General features: G+C 46.3%; 1 protein-coding gene across 1 annotated transcript in view; it reads left to right on the top strand.

Annotated features, from left to right (window-relative positions):
* ATP6V0A4 (ATPase H+ transporting V0 subunit a4) overlaps nucleotides 1–18,181 on the top strand; it is a 45,150-nt gene extending 26,969 nt beyond the window's left edge. Inside the window, exons 15-21 of the mRNA XM_055420284.2 lie at nucleotides 685–803; nucleotides 3,318–3,534; nucleotides 5,760–5,861; nucleotides 12,002–12,112; nucleotides 14,423–14,540; nucleotides 16,365–16,536; nucleotides 17,760–18,181. Coding sequence (XP_055276259.1) covers nucleotides 685–803; nucleotides 3,318–3,534; nucleotides 5,760–5,861; nucleotides 12,002–12,112; nucleotides 14,423–14,540; nucleotides 16,365–16,536; nucleotides 17,760–17,853 — 933 coding nt within the window. The 3' untranslated portion in view covers nucleotides 17,854–18,181. The remainder of the gene's footprint in view (nucleotides 1–684; nucleotides 804–3,317; nucleotides 3,535–5,759; nucleotides 5,862–12,001; nucleotides 12,113–14,422; nucleotides 14,541–16,364; nucleotides 16,537–17,759) is intronic.
* The last annotated feature ends 928 nt before the right edge of the window (nucleotides 18,182–19,109 follow it).

Genomic DNA, 19,109 nt, shown 5'->3' with positions numbered 1-19,109 from the left:
GCTGTTATATTATTTCTCCCTGAGTGTGTAAATAACTTAGTCTCCCTGAGATTTTGTAATTATACTTACCTGTAAAATGGAAATACTTGTAACTATCTCATAGGGTTTTTATTAGAATTAAATGAGATAAATACACTTAAAGGGCTTAGTATGTGCCTGGTACTTAACCCATGAACATTTTTAGCTTTTCCAGGGTGGGTCTAAAGAGTACAGGTAACCCTGCCCTCACCGTGTTGAGTGATCCTGTGGGTATTGGCCAACCAGGCAGGCAAAGGGACAAGCAGAGGGTGCAGGACAAGCCTAGTGCAGCTTTGATGCCAAAGTGGTTGATCGGGGTAGTGCTTCCCCGAGTGACTTTCTCAGAGCAAACATAGCTCTAGTGACTGACTCTGATAGAACCTCTAGACTCTGGTCTCCTGTATTTCTGTCTTTAATTTTGGGGAAAATTGCTTTACAGTCTCATGTTGGTTTCTGCCATGCAACAGTGCAAATCAGCCATAAGCATCCATACACTGCCTCCCTCCCCTTCCCCACCCCACCCCTCTAGGTCACCACGTAGCGCCAGGCTGGGCTTCCTGTGCTATACAGCAACTTCTCAGCAGCTGTCTGCTCTGCACATGGCAGTGTGTGCATGTCAGTGCTGCTGGCTCCATTTGTCTCACGTGTTTCTTGTTTCCCTTCCAGATTTGGAACTTGGCTTCAAACAAGCTAACGTTTTTGAACTCCTATAAGATGAAGATGTCAGTTATCCTGGGAATTGTCCAGATGGTTTTTGGTGTTATTCTCAGCCTTTTCAATTACAGGTAGGTTTTGTGATGAACTTTCTGTCTGTTGGTCTGACCACGTCGGTGATGAGTGGTGACAGAGCCACCAGTTCGGTCCTGTGTCCATCTGTAAGTTTCCTTCCTAAAGTGTGTGAAAGTGTTAGTTGCTCAGTTGTGTCCAGCTCTTTGTGACCTTATGGCCTGTAGCCCACTAGGCTCCTCTGTCCATGGGATTTCCTAGACAGGCATACTGGAGTGGGGAAGCCATTTCCTCCTCCGGGGATCTTCCTGACCCAGGGATCGAACCTGGGTCTCCTGCATTGCAGGCAGATTCTTTACCATCCTGGGTCTCTTGGCTTGAGCTTGGACAAGCTGATTTGCCAGAAATGATACCTCTGTTTCTCGTGAGCTGAGTGCACCTTTCACCTCAGAAATATTTGAGAGTTCAGAAAGAGACTGCAAGCCCCCAGTGCTACTGTTGTTGCTGTTTAGCCTCACAGTTGTATCTGACTCTTCACAACCCCATGGGCTGCAGCTGCAGTACTCTGTCTCCTCCCAACCCGCCAGGCCTCAGTTGGTGCTATGTCTGGGTTTAGCCCCACTGCATTTGGGCCAGAGTGCCCTCAGATTCTGAATTCCACTTGGTATCATTTCTTCATACTGGCAGCAGCCTCTCTTTCACTTCTTTGTGGTTAATTTCTCCATTTATCCTTTCTGTTAGGCTCTGTCTCTACCAATGCTTCTCAAACTTGTATATTTGTGCTAAAGTTGTAAATGCTTGAAAACAGCCTATTTAGAGACTCTTTGTGGACATGGCAGCTTGTAGATGTCACCAAAACCCACCTGCCAGGAGGTCAGTACCGTACTGAGAAATGATGCAGAGTTTAGAATCAGAGATTTGACACCCAGCCCGGCAGCCCACTCCAGTATTCTTGCCTAGAGAATCCCATGGACAGAGGAGCCTGGCAGGCCACATTCTTAGGTTGCAAAGAGTTGGACATGACTGAAGCGACTGAGCACAGCACACACACAGCACGGGTAGCTGTGTGATCATAGACATGCTGCTGAACGTGTCTGTGATCCACCAAAACCCACCTTCCATGAGCTCAGTACCGTACTGCAGAAATGATGCAGGTTTAGAATCAGAGATTTGACACACTTGTAGCTGTGTGATCATAGATGTGTTGCTGAACGTGTCTGTGATCGTTTTCTTCCACAGAGTGGGAACAGAGGAGTCAGAATGGGTCAGTTATTGTGTAGTAACAAACAACTCTCAAATCTCAGTGTCTCAAGACCATGATACATGTCATGGTGGGCCACTGGGGGCTGCTGCTCATCTTAGCCTCACACTAGGACCAGGGCTGATGGGCGGCCGCCACCTGGAAGTTGCCAGTTGCCGTGGCAGGAGAGAGTGGTCAGTTACACACTGACTCTTAAGCTTCCACCCAGAGTGACACATGCCACCTCTGTTCCCGTTTCATTGACCAGAACCAGTCTTGTGGTGCCCCATGTCTATTGGAAAACCAATAGACATATGATTCTACTTGAAAAATAAGAACAATCTAGTGAGTAAGTGAATGACAACGCCTTGGTACTACTGCCTGCCTGAAAGTGCTGTGAGAGTTAGACGAGAGGTAAAACCAGGATAAAACCGGAAAGGACTTTCTGGGTGGACTGTGGTTAGCATCGTGTGTCAGGCCAGCCTCAACTATCTCTCTCAATCCTGCTTTATCATGGGATCTCCATTTTCCCTGCAATAGCTCTTATCATTAACAGGCTCCTTCTGACGTTTTACCTGGGGGTCCCCCAGCTCAGTCTTGTGGGACTCTCTCTGTGTCTTAGAGCAGGAGTTTCTGGGTAAGGCCAGGTACTAACTATTCTGGGCTTTGCAGGGCGGGTGATCTCTGTCACGGCTACTCAATCCCAGTGAGAGTCAGACACGACTGAAGCGACTTTGCAGCAGCAGCAGCAGCAGCAGCGTGAATGAACACTGCCGCAGACAATGCGTAAACAAATGAGTGTGACTGTGTTCCAGTCAAATTAAAACTGAGATATGGATTTCCTGTAGTTTTCTTGGGTCATAAAATATTATTCTTTTGATTTTCCCCTAACCATTAAAAAATGTAAAAACCAGGCTGTACAAAACTAGGTAATGGGCTCAATTTGGCTCATGGGCTCTTGTTGGCCAGCACCTGTCTTAGAGCATCCTTTTGAGAATAGCCATCAAGCCTTGCATCTGTATCCTTATGCCCTTGACTGTGTAGATATGAATTGGGTCTGCACAGGAAGCTGTGGCCGGGTCACCAGCTATCTGTGTGAGCCTATCCTTTGCCTCATGACTTTACCTTCTAGACCCTGGTTCTTGCTGAACCTTTTGTGCAAAAGCACCTTTCTTTCTCATTTTTCCATCCATGCTTGATTACTACTTGTCTGGAGAGAAGATGCAGGATTAAAAAAAAAAAAAGATGAACACTTGGCTCTTTGGAGAGAATGGTGAGTGATTGGCATTCCTTCAATGTTCTGTCTTTGTGTGTGTGTGTTTTCCACCCCCAGGTTCTTCAGAAACACTCTGAACATCATTCTGCAGTTCATTCCTGAGATGATTTTTATCCTGAGTCTTTTTGGATACCTGGTCTTCATGATCATCTTCAAATGGTGCTCCTTCAATGTCTCTGTGTCCCGGCGAGCCCCGAGCATCCTTATCCACTTCATCAACATGTTCCTATTTAACTACAAGGACTCTTCGAATGTACCTCTGTACCAACATCAGGTACTTCTGGGCTTTCTTTTTCTTTTATGCATTTTGATTATGTCAAATCTCTCCTGCTCTTTGGTTTTGCAGAGAGTGATTATTTTAAAGCCTGAGCCATCTCAGCACCCAACGTGTTCGGTTCTTCAGATTTCAGAAGGCCCTGATTGAATGACTTGTCCACATGCTGAGGGCAGTGCTTTGAGGCAGCTCCAGTGGTTTCTGTTTGGGTAATGCACCTGAGGGGTTATAGCCATGGGGTTGAAAATTGGCTTGTATGTTGTCTGTAAAGAAAGAGAAAAATAATCCTTCAAATTGATTGGCTTGAAATTGTAAGTGCTCTAAATAACACCTTAAAATGGAATAATCTTTTATTATAAAAGTAAACTCTAGTTGTTATTGTTTAGTTGCTAAGTCATGTTCAATTCTTTGAGACCCCATGGACCATAGCATGCCAAGCTCCTCTGTCCATGGGATTTCCCTGGTGGGCCAAAGGCTGGGTCTTTGCACTCCTGGTGCAGGAGGGCCCAGGTTTGATCCCTGGTCAGGGAGCTGGATCTCACATGCCACAGTCAAATAAATAAATATTTGGTGGGCTTCCCAGGTAGTTCAGTGATACAAAATCCTCCTGCCAATGCAGGAGACATGCATTTGATTCCTGGGTTGGGAAGATCCCCTGGAGGAGGAAATGGCAACCTACTCTAGTATTCTTGACTGGAGAATTCCATCGACAGAGGAGCCTGGCGGGCTGTAGTCCATGGGGTTGCAAAGAGTTGGATATGACTGAGTGACTGAGCACAGATGTTCCCAACACTGCCCTGGCGGCTTTGTGCTGTGTTTCAGTATCAAAGAGAAGAGCAACAGCTCAGGAAACACGTCTGGTTGCTTTATACTTCGTGAAGGGGACATGCATGATATGAAAACAGGCAAAAGGCAGTGAGGTAGCTTCGAGGGCGGGGGCCTGCTACTGGCGAGTTTCATGCATGTGGTTCCCACCCCACCTCCTGTCCTCCTTGTGAGTAATTAAGAGTGGAGGAGGGTAGGAGATGGAGCAAGTAAGATGCTATCACTGTTATTGGGGGTAAATCGCTGTTATCGGGGTAGATCTTGCTACAGTTGGGATGATGATAAATCGCCTCACTGGGAGCATGGCCAGAGAGTTAGAGACATGTGAGGGCTCAGGAAACATTTTCCCTTTTACTCTGAACACAGTGGCTCTGAATAGCCTTCCCCGGCATCCTGGTCCTTTAGACCACAGGAGCCATGGGTCACTCCTCCAACCTGGTGACTCAGGAGGGTAAGAAGAAGAGGTGGGGTTGAGGATGTGAAAGGAAATACCTAACAGGACGATAAACTCGGATGACTCCTGGGTTTCAACAAGGCGCTAAGACCGTGGACGCCTCATTCCAAAATGAAGTGAACTGTCACACACACACATACACACACACACACAGTGAAAGAGTTCAGCCCAGATGTCCCTGAACCCATTAGATAACTCACCCACAATGAGACTGTGAAAGTCAGGTGGCCATCGTGAGTATTTTTGTTTTGGATGTGAAAGCAGCAGGGCTCAGTAATACTGGAAATATAAGATTACTGATGGAGGGACTTTGCTGGTGGTCTAGTGGCTAAGATGCCATGCTCCTGATGCAGGGGCCTAGGTTTGATCACTGGTGAGGGAACTAGATCCCACATACCACAATTAAATAAAGTAATATTCAGTCAAGTAAATAAATACATTTTTTTTTTTTAAAAGCAGGATTACTGATGGAGATAATGTCTGTGACTTAAAGTGATGCAAGGAATTTTGGTCACTCCAGAGTGACTGGTAAAGTTCCAAGCCTGATCTTTTTCCAGGACCAGTGCTAACTGTCCCCACAGAATAGAGTCAAGGAGACATGAGACAAATAAAGTGCCCTTATGATGTGGCTCGTGAACATTTCTGTCCAGTGACTGGCTCCATATGGTGTGGGTGTGCAATCAGGGGCTTCATGGAAAGTAAAGAATAAAGAGAGGAAGTCCCCTGTGCCTGCCATGAGTGAACAGCCCACACCGCCAGACTGACAGGTCTCTCTCTGCAGTGGGAATAGCCCATCTACTGGAATGCTTCTGATCTCTCCAAATGAAGTGCGGTTGATCGTGCGTATTGGTCATGTGTAGTTGATCCATATTGATCATTTGTAGCATATAAAGTGTGCTGTGCAGTCACCTTGAAACGCTAAGACCTTCCCATTTCGGTCTTACAGCAAGAAGTCCAGAGTTTCTTTGTTATCATAGCTTTGATCTCTGTGCCGTGGATGCTTCTGATTAAGCCATTTATACTTAGAGCCAACCATCGGAAATCCCAGGTAAGCACCATCCACTTCAGTTCCCTCACTGTGGGTAGGAGTGTGGGTTCCCTGGAAATATAAGTCAGGGGTTTAGAGAGAATGCTGAGTTTACCAGGACCTGAGGGCCTGCTGAGGTGAGGGTGGTGAGGTGAGGAACTGGCCCACCCCAGGTATGCTTTCTTCTATAGAGCTCAGCTTTTCTTTGGGGTCATCTCGTTTCCAGGATAACTGTTGTTTAGTCGCTAACTACTGTCCAACTCTTTGGATCCCCGTGGACTGCAGCGTGTCAGGCCTCCCTGTCCCTCACTGTCTCCCGGAGTTTGCTCACACTCATGTTCACTGAGTTGGTGATGCCATCCAAGCATCTCATCCTCTGCCAGCCTCTTCTTCTGCCTTCAGTCTTTCCCAGCATCAGGTTCTTTGCCAATGAGTCAGCTCTCCACATCTCATGGCCAAAGTATTGAAAGTTTCAGCATCAGTCCTTCTAATGAATATTCAGGGTTGATTTCCTTTAGGATTGTCTAGTTTGATCTCCTTGCTGTGCCTGGAACTCTCAAGAGTCTTCTCCAGCACCATAGTTCAAAAGCATCAATTCTTAGGCACTCTGCCTTCCTTATGGTCCAGCCTAATGGTCACGTTTAAGTCTTATGTGTTGAGAACTGTGCTTGGGCTGTGTGTGCTGAGTCTAGGCTTGGCTAATGATCTCTAGGTATCAAACATGGTTTTCTTTTTAGTTAAAAATAAGTCTTATACTACAGGTTTAGTGTGTACTGAACATTGTTTTTCATCAGAATTCTAAAGCTGTGGGCTTTTACTATGTTAATGTTGGGCTTCCCAGGTGGTGCTAGTGGTAAAGAATCCACCTGTCAATGCAGGAAACATAATGTGACAAGGGTTTGATCTCTGGGTCAGGAAGATCCCATGGAGGAGGGCATGGCAACCTATCCCAGTATTTTTGCCTGGAGAATCCCATGGACAGAGGAGCCTGGTGGCTGCAGTTCATAGTGTCACAAAAGTCGGACACAACTGAATCGACTTAGCACACATGCACTCGATCGTGTTACAGATCGTGTGAGGAAACTAGAGGAGTAAACAAATTCAAAAAAGTCCATTCTTGTTTACCGGTGATTTTCACTCTATTTTCAGACACCAGTTTCAGCCCACTTCCTCCTTTTGTCTGAATTTCTCCTGAGCCTCAGGTTTATTCAGGGGTTGATAAAGAATTTACTGTCTGCCTAAATCAAATAGGAATAAGCAAGATCAACTGTCCAGGGAGCTTTTGAGTCTAGAAACGACACACAGGTGCTGTTTGAAATGATCAGTCTCTGCTTCCCTCTGTTAGTGCAAAAGGTTAAATGGGCTGTTCTGAGATCACGTGTATTTTAAATGGTTGTGAATATATTTAGATAAACCTTTTTTTCTGAACTCTGACCTGGCTGACATTTGTGTCAGGGATCTAGATTGGATGAGGCTGAAGTTCAGGAGGTTCATCCCTAGGTGGCGCCCTCTTTCTAAATCACCAGCCCCTCCCACTCTTTCCTGCCAGCCTTGACGAGATCTAAAGCCTGTCTGAAGTATAATTTATGTGGGATATAAACACATGGGAAGGCAAAGCAAAGAATACTTGTTTATTGTTTGGTTAATTGGTGAGAGACCAAGATAGTGAAGGACAGCTGAGGTGGACCATTGTCCAAACAGGTGATGGGTGTTTGAAAGGAAGGTGGCAAATATCTTTTCTGCAGACACAGATGCAGCTGTTTTTCCTAGAAGCTCCACCTGCCCATAATCTGAGGGCTGGGTTCCTGCTGGCTGTCTGGAGTCCCGGGACTCTCAAACCATAGCTTGTCTTATTCTTTGCTCAGCAAAACTATTTAAATAGTGGTGGAACTCAAAGTGATGGATTTCTCCCTTCTCCCCGTGGATGCCGTGTACAGTGGGGAAGGAAGTAGAGGTATTTCTGTGGTCTGCCATCTTGGATGGTACCTCCTAGACTGGCTCAGGGGAACAGGAGCTCCCAAGGACTGCTTGGAGGTCTGTCTCCTAGGCCCTTGGAGTGTAGGGCTGTTGGTTGATTCCTCAGGCTGATTAGATGGTCCTTTCTCATGTTAGAAACATTTCCTCCCACCTCCATTCACAAGATGATTCCGTAATGGAATTATATGGCCTCTTCCCAATTCCCTCTATGAAACCTTAAGGAAGCCCAATACATAAAGATTGTAAACAGATTTGTTCTGATGGGCCTCAGGTGATGTGAGCAGAGGTCCCATTTCCTCAGGCTCCTCTGTAACACTATAACGCTGGTTCCCTGCAGAAAGCGAAGAAGAACTAAAGAGCCTCTTGAAAGTGAAAGAGGAGAGTGAAAAAGTTGGTTTAAAACTCAACATTCAGGAAACTGAGATCATGGCATCTGGTTCCATCACTTCATGGCAAATAGATGGTGAAACAGTGGAAATAGTGACAGACTTTATTTTATTTTTCTGGGCTCCAAAATCACTGCAGATGGTGACTGCAGCCATGAAATTAGAAGATGTTTGTTCCTTGGAAGAAAAGTTATGACCAACCTAGACAGCATATTAAAAAGCAGAGACATTACTTTGCCAACAAACATCCATCTAGTCAAAGCTGTGGTTTTTCCATTAGTCACGTATGGATGTGAGAGTTGCACTATAAAGAAAGTTCTTCTATAAAGAAGAATTGATGCTTTTGAGCTGTGGTGTTGGAGAAGACTCTTGAGAATCCCTTGGACTGCAAGGATATGCAACCAGTGCATCCTAAAGGAAATCAGTCCTGAGTATACATTGGGAGGACTGATGCTGAAGCTGAAACTCCAATACTTTGGCCACCTGATGCAAAGAACTGACTCATTGGAAAAGACCCTGATGCTGGGAAAGAGTGAAGGCAGGAGGAGAAGAGGGTGATAGAGGATGAGATGGTAGGATGGCATCACTGACTCAATGGACATGAGTTTGAGTAAACTCTTGGAGTTGGTGATGGACAGGGAGGCCTGGTGTGCTGCAGTCCATGGGGTTGCAAAGAATCGGACATGACGGAGTGACTGCACTGATTACACACATACAAGTACACAACTGATAAGGGCACATATTAGTGAGGTAGCACAACATGAACACATTTGGGTGACCAGCACTCAGCTGGAGACTCAGAACATCATCAGGCCCCGAAGTCCCTTTGTGCCTGCTTCCTGTCACTCTTGCCCCAAGGTTGATCATTATCCTGATTTCTAACACTATAGGTTAGTTTTCCCTGTTCTTGAACTTTATGTCAGTGGAATCATGCACTGTGCCTTCCTTTGGATCTGGCTTCCCTCATTCGATATTATACTTGAGAGACTGTGTGTACCTGGCTGGCGTGTTGTGTTCCCGTGCATGGAGGCACCACGCTTTAGTTATCTATTCATCTGTTGATAGTTTTTCAGTCACTCAGTCATGTCCGACTCTTTGCCACCCCATGGGCTGAAGCCCGCCAGGCCTCCCTGTCCTTCACTGTCTCCCAGAGCTTGCTCAAACTCATGTCCATTGAGTCAGTGATGCTATTCATCCATCTCATCCTTGGTCACCCCCTTCTCCTCCCGCCTTCAATCTTTCCCAGCATCAGGGTCTTTTCCAATGAGTCGGCTCTTCACATCAGGTGGCCAAAGGATTGGAGCCTCAGCTTCAACATCAGTCTTTTCCAATGAATATTCAGGGTTGATTTCCTTTAAGATTGACTGGTTTGATCTCCTTGCTGTTCAAGGGACTCTCAAGAGTCTTCTCCAGCACCACATTTTGAAAGCATCAAAGTATTGATAGTTATTTGGCTTTTTTCCAGTGTTGGTGATTATAGATAGTGCTGCTGTATACAACCTGTGTCTCTCTTTTTGCATGTGTTTTATGTGTTTTTAGGAAGTTGCAAGTAGTTAATTTAAAATTAATTACTATTTTATTTCAGACAGCATCCAGCTCAATCATTGGGAGATGTTTATTAGGGGAATAGAAAAGTATATTTTGAATGGGAAGAAGAGTCAGTGAGATTTTCCAAGTCCCCCGGATCACACTTCTACACAATTGTTTTTTTTTTTTTCTTTTTTTTTTCTACACAATTGTTTATGCTTACTTGAACCAATTTCAGGATATGTCCAGAGAATGCTAGCATTTAGGGGATGGAAATGGAAAAACTATTCTTCTTTGATATTTTTTTCTTTAAGTTGACAGGGAGAGAAAATAGGATTTCAAGAAGACAAAGTAATGTTAACTTGAGTCCCTTTCCTCACCATGGGGCAAGGAACCACAGGCCAAGGGAAAAGGCTGACCCAGATCCCCTCTTGATACACGGCACCCTGGAATTCCTGTCCAGAGGGACTCAAGCCCACTTCTGGGTCATACAAAGGGCCAGCCCACCACTGGGCACTGCTGACCCTCGTGTGGTCAAGGGGCATCAGTTTGTGGGGGAGTGTGGTGGGACATAGACATCTTGGGTGGGAGTGTCCACACACGTGCCCACAAGGCCACAGTCCCTGTGCTTTGAGATGAAATCAGAGGTGAGAAGGGAAGGGTGACATGCCAGGGGCAGGGTCAACTCTCCTGTGCTCCCCTGTCCTGGTGTGGGATGCTGAATTTGCACCTGGCTTTCCAAGCTCTTGTGAGAATTTATTTGCCAAGACAGAGGCCAGAATATACTTTGTTTGGGACTTTGTTGGCTTGATTTATACCTTGAAAATATTTAAACATGTGGCACGTGGACTTTCATTTGTACCTTTGCCAAAAGGTCTGCAAATATTAGGTGCAGATGTGCTGAAGAAAGAAAGCTAAAGATATTTTCATGCCTAATTTGCAATACCCTACCTGTGAAATCATTCTAGGAACAACTTTGGCCATGGGACATTAAGTTTCAGGGTGACTTAGGTTATTCTTTTCAGACTCAAGGATAAAATCAGGCCAAATTGAATGGCAACTACACCTAGATTTTTTTCCCTGTTGAATTCTTTTCTTAGCTATTTAAAAAAAATTATTATAAGTTTTAATTTTTATTTATTTTGGGCTGTACTGGGTCTTCGTTGCTGCATGGGCTTTACTGTAGTTGTGGAGAGCAGGGGCTACTCTCTAGTTGCAGTGCTCAGGCTTCTCGTTGTGGTGGCTTCTCTTGTGGAGACCAGGCTCTGGGCACACGGGCTTCAGTAGTTGCAACTTATGGTCTCAGTTATAGCTCCTGGGCTCCAGAGTGCAGGCTCAGTAGTTGTGGCACATGGGATTAGTTGCTTCCCAGCAGGATCTTCCCGAATCAGGGATCGAACCCATATTTCCTGGATTCTTTACCACTGAATCACCAGGAAAGCCCTCTTAGCTATTTTTGTAAAGTAATGCTTTTATTTTAAAAAAGTGTGTTTGTGCTGGAAACCTCATTGTCTAGTCCACTTGGGCTGTGTAGCAAAATACCACATCCTGGGTAGCTAAAACAATAGACACCTATTGCTCACAGTTCTGAAGGCTGTATGTCCACGACTAGGGTGTCAGTATCGTCACCTTCTTGTGAGAGCACTTTCCTGGCTCACTGCTGGCATCGTCTCTGTGTGTCCTTACCAGACAGGCTAGGGGGCTCTCTGAAGCCTCTTTTATAAGGGCACTAATTCCATTCACAGGGGTTCCACCCTCATGACCTAAGTGCCTTCCAAAGGTTCCACTTTCTACCACTTTCATCTTTGGGGGTTAGGGTTTTGTGGGGGTCACAAGCATTCAGACAGTAGCACTCATTAATCCCTCCTGGTTAGATTTGCTTGTAGAAATCTGGCTGTTTGGGTCATAAGACTGTTGGTTTATTGTAAAGAGCATGATTAATCTGGCACCTTGTGGAACACCATGCAGAAAAGTACATGCCCAGGATCAGACTGCCTACTGATTCTACTCTGCCACTAACTAGCCTTAACCAGCTGTGCAATCCTGTGGACTCATTTCTTAATCTTTCTGTACCTTAGTTTTCTTTTCTGTACATTGGGGGGGATAATTGTGTTTACATAAAAAACATCGTTACAAAGCCTAAATGAGATAATCGAGAGTTTAGAACAGTATCTGGAACACAGCTAATAGTAAATGAGAGCCTTTATTTTATAGAGAATTTTCGTAATCCTAAAAGTGAATCTGACATTTCATGTTCTTGTTTGCTGACAGCTGCAGGCCTCCAGGATCCCAGAAGACACCAGCGGGGACACTGAAGGTGACAGCTCTGGTCACAGCGTTTCTGCAGGTGCCCATGGGACTCAGGATGAGCACGAGCAAGAGGTATTTAAGGGAGCTCCCTGGTGGCCTAGTGGTTAAGGGTTGACGCCGAACTCATGACCTGGGTTCGATCCCTTGGTGGGGAACTGAGAGCCCACAGGCTGCACAGTCAAAATATTAGGGAAAAAATGGTTTATTTAAAGAAGAGGTATTTGTGACTTGACACCCTATGAAGGGTTGCAGTTTGTACAGATTCTAGAGGTCAGTTCTAGCCAGGGAGGATGCACATGTATTTAACAGCCAGCAGTGTGTGGGCACCAGCCCATCAGATTAGACTTAAGCAGGAGAGCTGGGAGGGTCGGGAGGACCCTACTGGTGGTGGCCTTGTCGTCCCTAAGTCATGGCAAGTTGGGGAAGTCCCAGGGAAGGGGGAGCACTTGAGTTTACAGCTACTTACCAACCAATCGGGGCATTTTTAAATTTTTCGCAGGTACTGCTCTGAATATGAGCTTCAAGTTTAGTAACACAGAAGCTCCTAAATGTTACTGAGGACCCCTTGGTTCAGAACTGTGTCCCTGGGAGTCTGCTGGTTTATTTTCCCCATCAGTGCTCTCACTTACAATCGCAGAGCCCAAATCTGGTCCCTTATCTTGAAGCAAGAGGTGGGTTGTTAACTGCCAGTCCTCTGCCCCACTGTAAGCGTGAGCAGCTGCCGTCACCTGCTCCTGCCTCAACCCTGGCTCTTTCTCGACTTCGTTCACTTATCGTGACATTTCCTCGCACGTGAACTCTCAAATTGTGTTCTCTCTTCCCTCCCTGTCCCTTTCTGTCCAAAGGCAGCCACTCCCCTCCTTGGGAATGTGCCATGTTTTTCCGGACAAGGCAGCTGACTTTTTATCCCATGACTGCAGTCACCCACAGTCCTGAATCCCGGGTTGGGGGTTTTAACTGGAGCTGTCTTCTAATTCTGGAGTGGAAAGAGGGTTCCTGTGAGGCCTCAGAGATGCTATAAGTAGCTCCATTTATGGTATTAATTACTTTAAAAAAAAAGTATTCATTTGTACCAATGGATAGTCAGAATTACTGAAAAACTGGATCATGGAAAGTTTTCCCAACAAGATTCCAGATATAGAGAGTAGCCCTTGTTAGTGGTGATTGATATTAGTAGGTCTCTGAGACCTGCTGGACTGTTTTAGAGTCCAGCCCACACATCTTCTGACTCACCAAGCCCCAGCCTGTCTTGTACAGCCTCCCGCATCCGTCTTCCTCGTTCACCTCAGGATATATCCAGTCACTGTACCCCTGCCAGCTCCTCCATGAACCCGCTGCCCTTGTGGGGGCAACTCCAGGCTCTGCTGGATGGCTCTTTCCCCCAGTACAGTCGTACCTGGGTCTCCCAGGACAAGGCACTTACAGGCTCGACATGACTCGGCCAGACCTCTCTTTGACTGAGGTTCGTTCTTCAGACATTCCTATGTTACCGTGAGCCCTCTGCAGGTCTCCTCCCACCTCTGTCCTCACCCACGTTTAGCCCAGCTCCAGGTTAACAGCACACATCTCCAGACTTCCAAGTCTGCCCAACACGTCTGACACCAGTCACAAGTCTGGGGGTGGGGAGCCCTCAGATTCCCTCGGGTTGAGCCATTTGTAGACAGTTCACAGGACTCAGGAGAATGCTGTAGTTTCAGTTGCAGTATTATTTACAGCCAAAGTCTGCACATTAGTAATCCTCCTAAGAGGCACGTCAGCAGAATCTGACACTGCACGGTTCTGAATGCAGAGCTCCCGCGCTCTTAGGGATGCACGGCTCCCCTGGCGCTGTGTTATTGTGTTGCTTGCTCAGGAAGCTCACACAGCTTCTGTGTTTCATGTTTTGTTGGGGTGTCATTATGTAGGCGTGACTGACCCAAGTGCAGTCCAGGTGGTCGCACTCAATCTCCAGCTCCCTCCCTGGAGTTGGGTTCGGGTTGATAACATGTGGCTCAAAGTCTCAAGTCTCTAACCACATGGTTGGTCTTTCAGGTGAGGCCAGCTCCCACTTAAACTACCAAGTGCCTCTGTATAAATACGTCATTAGCAAAGATGATGAGGTGTGGTCCCAGTGGAGCTTGAACATAGACTTTTCTTTCACTTGGGAAATCTCAAGGGTTTCGAGACTGCCTCCCAGGAGCCAGGACCAAGCCAGACCTCTCTTTGGCTAAGGTTCATTCTTCACCAGACATTCCTGTGTTACTGTGACTGTCTCCATCTATTCCCTCCTCATTCAACTAGAAATGTCTTCACAGCAGGGCCCAGGCCTTCTCCATATATCATTTGTAACATGTTCATGTAGGAAGTACTTGATGGAGTAACATCAGAAATTCTCTCTTTCAGTTCAACTTTGGCGACATCTTTGTGCATCAGGCCATCCACACGATTGAGTATTGCCTGGGGTGCATTTCCAACACAGCCTCCTATCTCCGGCTTTGGGCCCTCAGTCTGGCACATGCACGTGAGTGAGTGGGCCGCCCGGCAGGGTGACCATCACACGTCCCTTCAGAAACAGATGCAATGTACTGGGAGGCCAAAGTGCCTTCTGGGTTGTTTCTGGTGTGCTTGCCAGAAGAGTGGCTCTTCTTTGAAAGTGTTAATAGAAGTGACTTTTTTTTCAGTAGGTCTGGCTTTGCATTGCTGAAATGGTTACCCTCTGTATCAGCTTCATGTTGCTGCTGTAACAAATTATCACAAATGTAGCGGACATGACCGATAGACTAAGCACAGCACACAGCAGCTTAGAACACTGTGAAATTGACTATCTTACAGTTCTGGACGGCAGAAGGCTTAAAAACAAGGTGTTGGCAACTCTGTTTTTTCTGGAAGCTCTTGGGGAGAATCTATTTCCTTGCCTTTCCTAGTTTCTACAGGCTGCTTGTATTTATTGGTAAAGAGTCAAGCCCCAAGAATGACTTAAATCTGGAATCTTGACTCAGGGACTTACTTGAAATCGCTCCTGATTTCTGCCTGCTTCTCCAGTCTTGATTCCGGGTGTTTCCCTCTGTGCCCTCACTGGCTCTCTGTTACCTCCACCCCCACCCACCTCCCCATTTCCTGTGCAGTGGCCACGAGGCACTGCCCGGAGGCTCCTGAAGATGCCACGCCATCCGGGCCCTCTGTGTGTTTGCCCTGCAGCTCCCTCGCCTGTAATATTCTTCCCTTCTTTAACCCTCTCCCCAGCCTGATGTTTCGTTCCTCCTTCAGAACTCAGCATGGTTGGCACCTTTCCTGGTGGTCGTCCTCCCTGGTTCCCAGTCTGGAAGGTGCCCTTCCCTAGGTTCTGGAGGTGCTCTGACCTAGTACAGATTGTAACCCTGTCTTGTTAGCCTGTCTCCCTTCTAGATTGTGAGCTCCTGGAAGGTAAGGACCCTGGCTTTTAACTCTGCATTCCTAGCCCTGGGTATCATGCCAAGAACAGGGAAGCCAGGCCAAAGTGTGTGCTAAATAAATAGAAACCAAAGCAGTGAAAATGAGCCTAGTTGTTGATTTATAGCAGAAAAGCAGGTGCTCAGAGTTAGTGTGGTCTTGACTGCTTTGGCTGCTTGTTTTCTTGTACAAACTCCTGTAATTATAGTATCTCCCTGGAAGGGGGAGTGAGAGGACTCTTTGAGGTCTCTTCTGATAAGGGGCCCTAATACCATCATGAGGACCCTACCTTTGTGACCCCATCTAACCGTAATAATTTTTTTTAAAGGTGTTTTTGATGTTGACCATTTTAAAAGTCTTTATTGAATTTGTTACAGTATTGCTTGTTTTATGTTTTGGTATTTTGGCTGCAAGGCATGTGGGATCTTAGTTCCTCAACCAGGGATTGAACCTTCGGCCCCGGCTTTGGGAGGCAAAGTCTTAACCACTGGACAACCAGAGAAGTCCCACTATTCACTTCTTAAAGGCCCCATCTCCCAAAGTACCATCCCTTGGGGGTTAGGGCTTTAATATATAAATTTGAATTCAGTACATATTAAATCGTATTACATGTATTCTTTTGTGTTTCGCTTCTTTGTCGTAAGATATCCCTTCGTGTTGCTGCCAGTAGCTACGGTTTGCTCACCTTCACTGGTGAATAATGTGCCGTCATACACTTGTCCTGTTGATGGAAACTCCTCCAAAACTGCTGTAGATGACCGTAGGCAGGTAACCTAGGGTGCAGATGCCCATGTTCTCCACCTGGGAGTGGAGTTGCTGAATTGTAGGGTGTGCAGATCCAGGATTACTGTATGAGAGTAATCTGCATTTGCCCAATAAACCACGTGGTTGAGAGTGTTTCTCTTGTGTCTGGCAGAACTGTCTGAAGTGCTCTGGACAATGGTGATGAACATTGGCCTTCGCGTGAGAGGCTGGGGAGGACTCGCTGGGGTCTTCATCATTTTTGCCGTGTTTGCTGTTCTGACGGTAGCCATCCTTCTGATCATGGAGGGCCTCTCCGCTTTCCTGCATGCCCTGCGGCTTCACTGGTATGAACTGCTTGCAGTGTGGACACTCCCTCGGGAAAGTGGGTGGATGGGAGGGAGGGCTAGCTGACTGGGTTCAAATCCTGACCTGTTGTGTGACAATAGCAACTCATTCCTGTTTGGAACCTTAATTTAGTCCCTTCTTGGTGTAATGTTAAATGATATCTTACACACACACACATGCAGTGACTGCTCTAGAAGACATGTTAGTTCCCATTCACTCCTTTTAAATGTTCATTTGTCATTATAATTGGCTTCAAAATAAGGGACACCCCCCCCCCCCATTGGTAAGATGATGGATTGGAAAGGCTCACAGAGGGAGATGCTGAGTGAATCCGGGCTCTCTGGCCCTTGTTGCCGAGTGTGGGATTTACACTAACAGAACAGGCAAATAGTTCTCAGAAAAGGGAAACTCAAGGAGGGTACCCCTCAGGAGGAAGGCTCTCACTGGAGGCCTTTGACATTCATAGATGTGTCCAGAGACGACTGGCCATCACTGGACTGATGAATATGCAGACATTTGCTTAGGCTTCTGTTTCTCTCCCGGGTCACTTTTCAGCCAAGAATTTTGGGTGTGTCCTCTCTACTGAAGCATCAGGTTTCCCATCCGTCCTGACCAGACTCTCCTTGGCTTCACTGAGGCTTCCTCCCTACGTCTGTGGCCACTGTTCATAAAGAAAAGGTTTTCCATCTCACCTGTTGATTTGAGAGAACCATAGTCTTCCCTACCCGAGGCTATAACATTATTTCTACCCATGTCATTAAAGAAATGAACTCTGCAACATAATAACACAGGAATGACCATTTATGGTATCTGTTATGTTATAAAAGTGTAAGTCAGGGCTCCGGTGGTTCAGCAGTTATGTAAGCCCCACAGTTTAACATCAGGATGGAAACAAACCACCTTGTACCACGTGGTGATACAGTGTCCCATGCTGCCCAGGAAGGACTTCCCTGGTGGTTGGGGGTCTAGGGGAGGCTATGCTGTGGTCCCTGAGGTCACTAGTGAAGGCCTGGAGAAAATGGGGGGTGCAGAGAAGAAGGTGTCAGAGGGAGTCAAGAGAAGGATTTGAAAATAAAACCCCCAAACCTCAGGATTCCTGTGGTGGCTGCCGGGGGTGCCTTCCTCACCTGGGGCTTGATTTTACACTCTTTCCGCTTCTCCTTTCCGGCTGCCAGCCTCTCATTTCTGTGTTCAATTCCCCTTCTCCTTGCCCCAACAACAGGGTGGAGTTCCAAAACAAGTTCTACACTGGGGCTGGTTACAAGTTCTCTCCATTCTCCTTCAAACAAATCCTGGATGGGACAGCTGAGGAGTAGCTGCACGTCTGGAGGCTGTGGCCACCTCCTCCCTGGCCACCTCCTCCCTGGCCACCTCCTGTTCCAGTCTCTGGTCCGATGAGAGAAGTTTCGTCTTGTCTGTAAAGTCAGCCTGTGCAAGGCCATCAATGCAATGATTGTTCTCACTAACTGGAGGCAGGAAGCCCTGTATTATTTATCTGTAAGCCCTGGGATTTGATATGACTTCACCATGTCATCGAGAAACTACACGGGCAAGTCATTTCAACCTGGGGCCTATTGTCAAATACTAAAATGATTGTGGTGAGGGGAGTGGGAGTGCCAAACTCACGTTTTCATGTAATTAAACTTTTTTTTTGACCATTCACTCTTTCTTTAAGATTCTTTTTTTTTAAAGAAAACTATTCTGTAAAATTTAGTACTGATAATGATAGGCCAAAGCTAAACAATAGAGTTATACAAACAAATCCTAGGGAAGGATTATGTTTTTTTTTATTCCTCATTTCCTTCTTCCTCAAACACCTTCTTTTCCTTGTCTGGGGCTAAACTTTACAGGATTAGGACCTTTCTCATGAATTTTCACTCCAGGTGGGGAAGAACAGATGATATTCTCTGCTGAGAGGGAGGGCTGGCTCCGGTGTTGCTCTCTGAATCGTTAAATCCTATGGAATGAAGTGTGACAACCTTCAACAGTGATTTTGTTTATTCTCAATGCACATTATGCTGGGGTAACTGGGGAAGGGATCCATAGACTTCAGCAGGTTCTGGAAAATGGCTTGCAGGGAAGGAGATGACCGGATAGCCTATCCTGATGCTTTCTGGGTCAGTTGGACCCAGAGTCATTTCTTAGGCACCCACATTGGCAAACTTCCAAGAGCCAGGTGTAGAATAATATGTCTTCTGTCAACTCGTCTGAAGGACCTTTATCCATGTTCCTTACCATCTTTATGGTAACTGTGGGGTTCTCAGGTAACTCAGTGGTAGAGAATCCAGCTGCGAATGCAGCAGATGCAGGAGATGTGAGTTTGACCCCTGGGTGGGGAAGGTCTACTGGAGAAAATGCCAACCCACTCCAGCATTCTTGCTTAGAGAGTCCCATGGACAGAGGAGCCTTGAGGGCTACAGTCCACAGGGTCACAAAGAGTCAGACACGACCGAGCATGTGCTAACTCTACGGGTAGAATTAAGTGTCATTAACATTGGTGTCATGCTTTAAAGTTAACAGAGCACTTTTACATAGCATCTAACTCATCATCAGATTTCAGAGGATCTGCTGA

This window comes from Moschus berezovskii, chromosome 3 (genome assembly GCF_049115385.1).
Source record: "Moschus berezovskii isolate FMDL1 chromosome 3, NW_MosBer_1.0, whole genome shotgun sequence".
Lineage (NCBI taxonomy): Eukaryota > Metazoa > Chordata > Mammalia > Artiodactyla > Moschidae > Moschus > Moschus berezovskii.
Note: the sequence above shows the minus strand (reverse complement) of the source record. Positions and strands in the feature narration are given on the sequence as shown.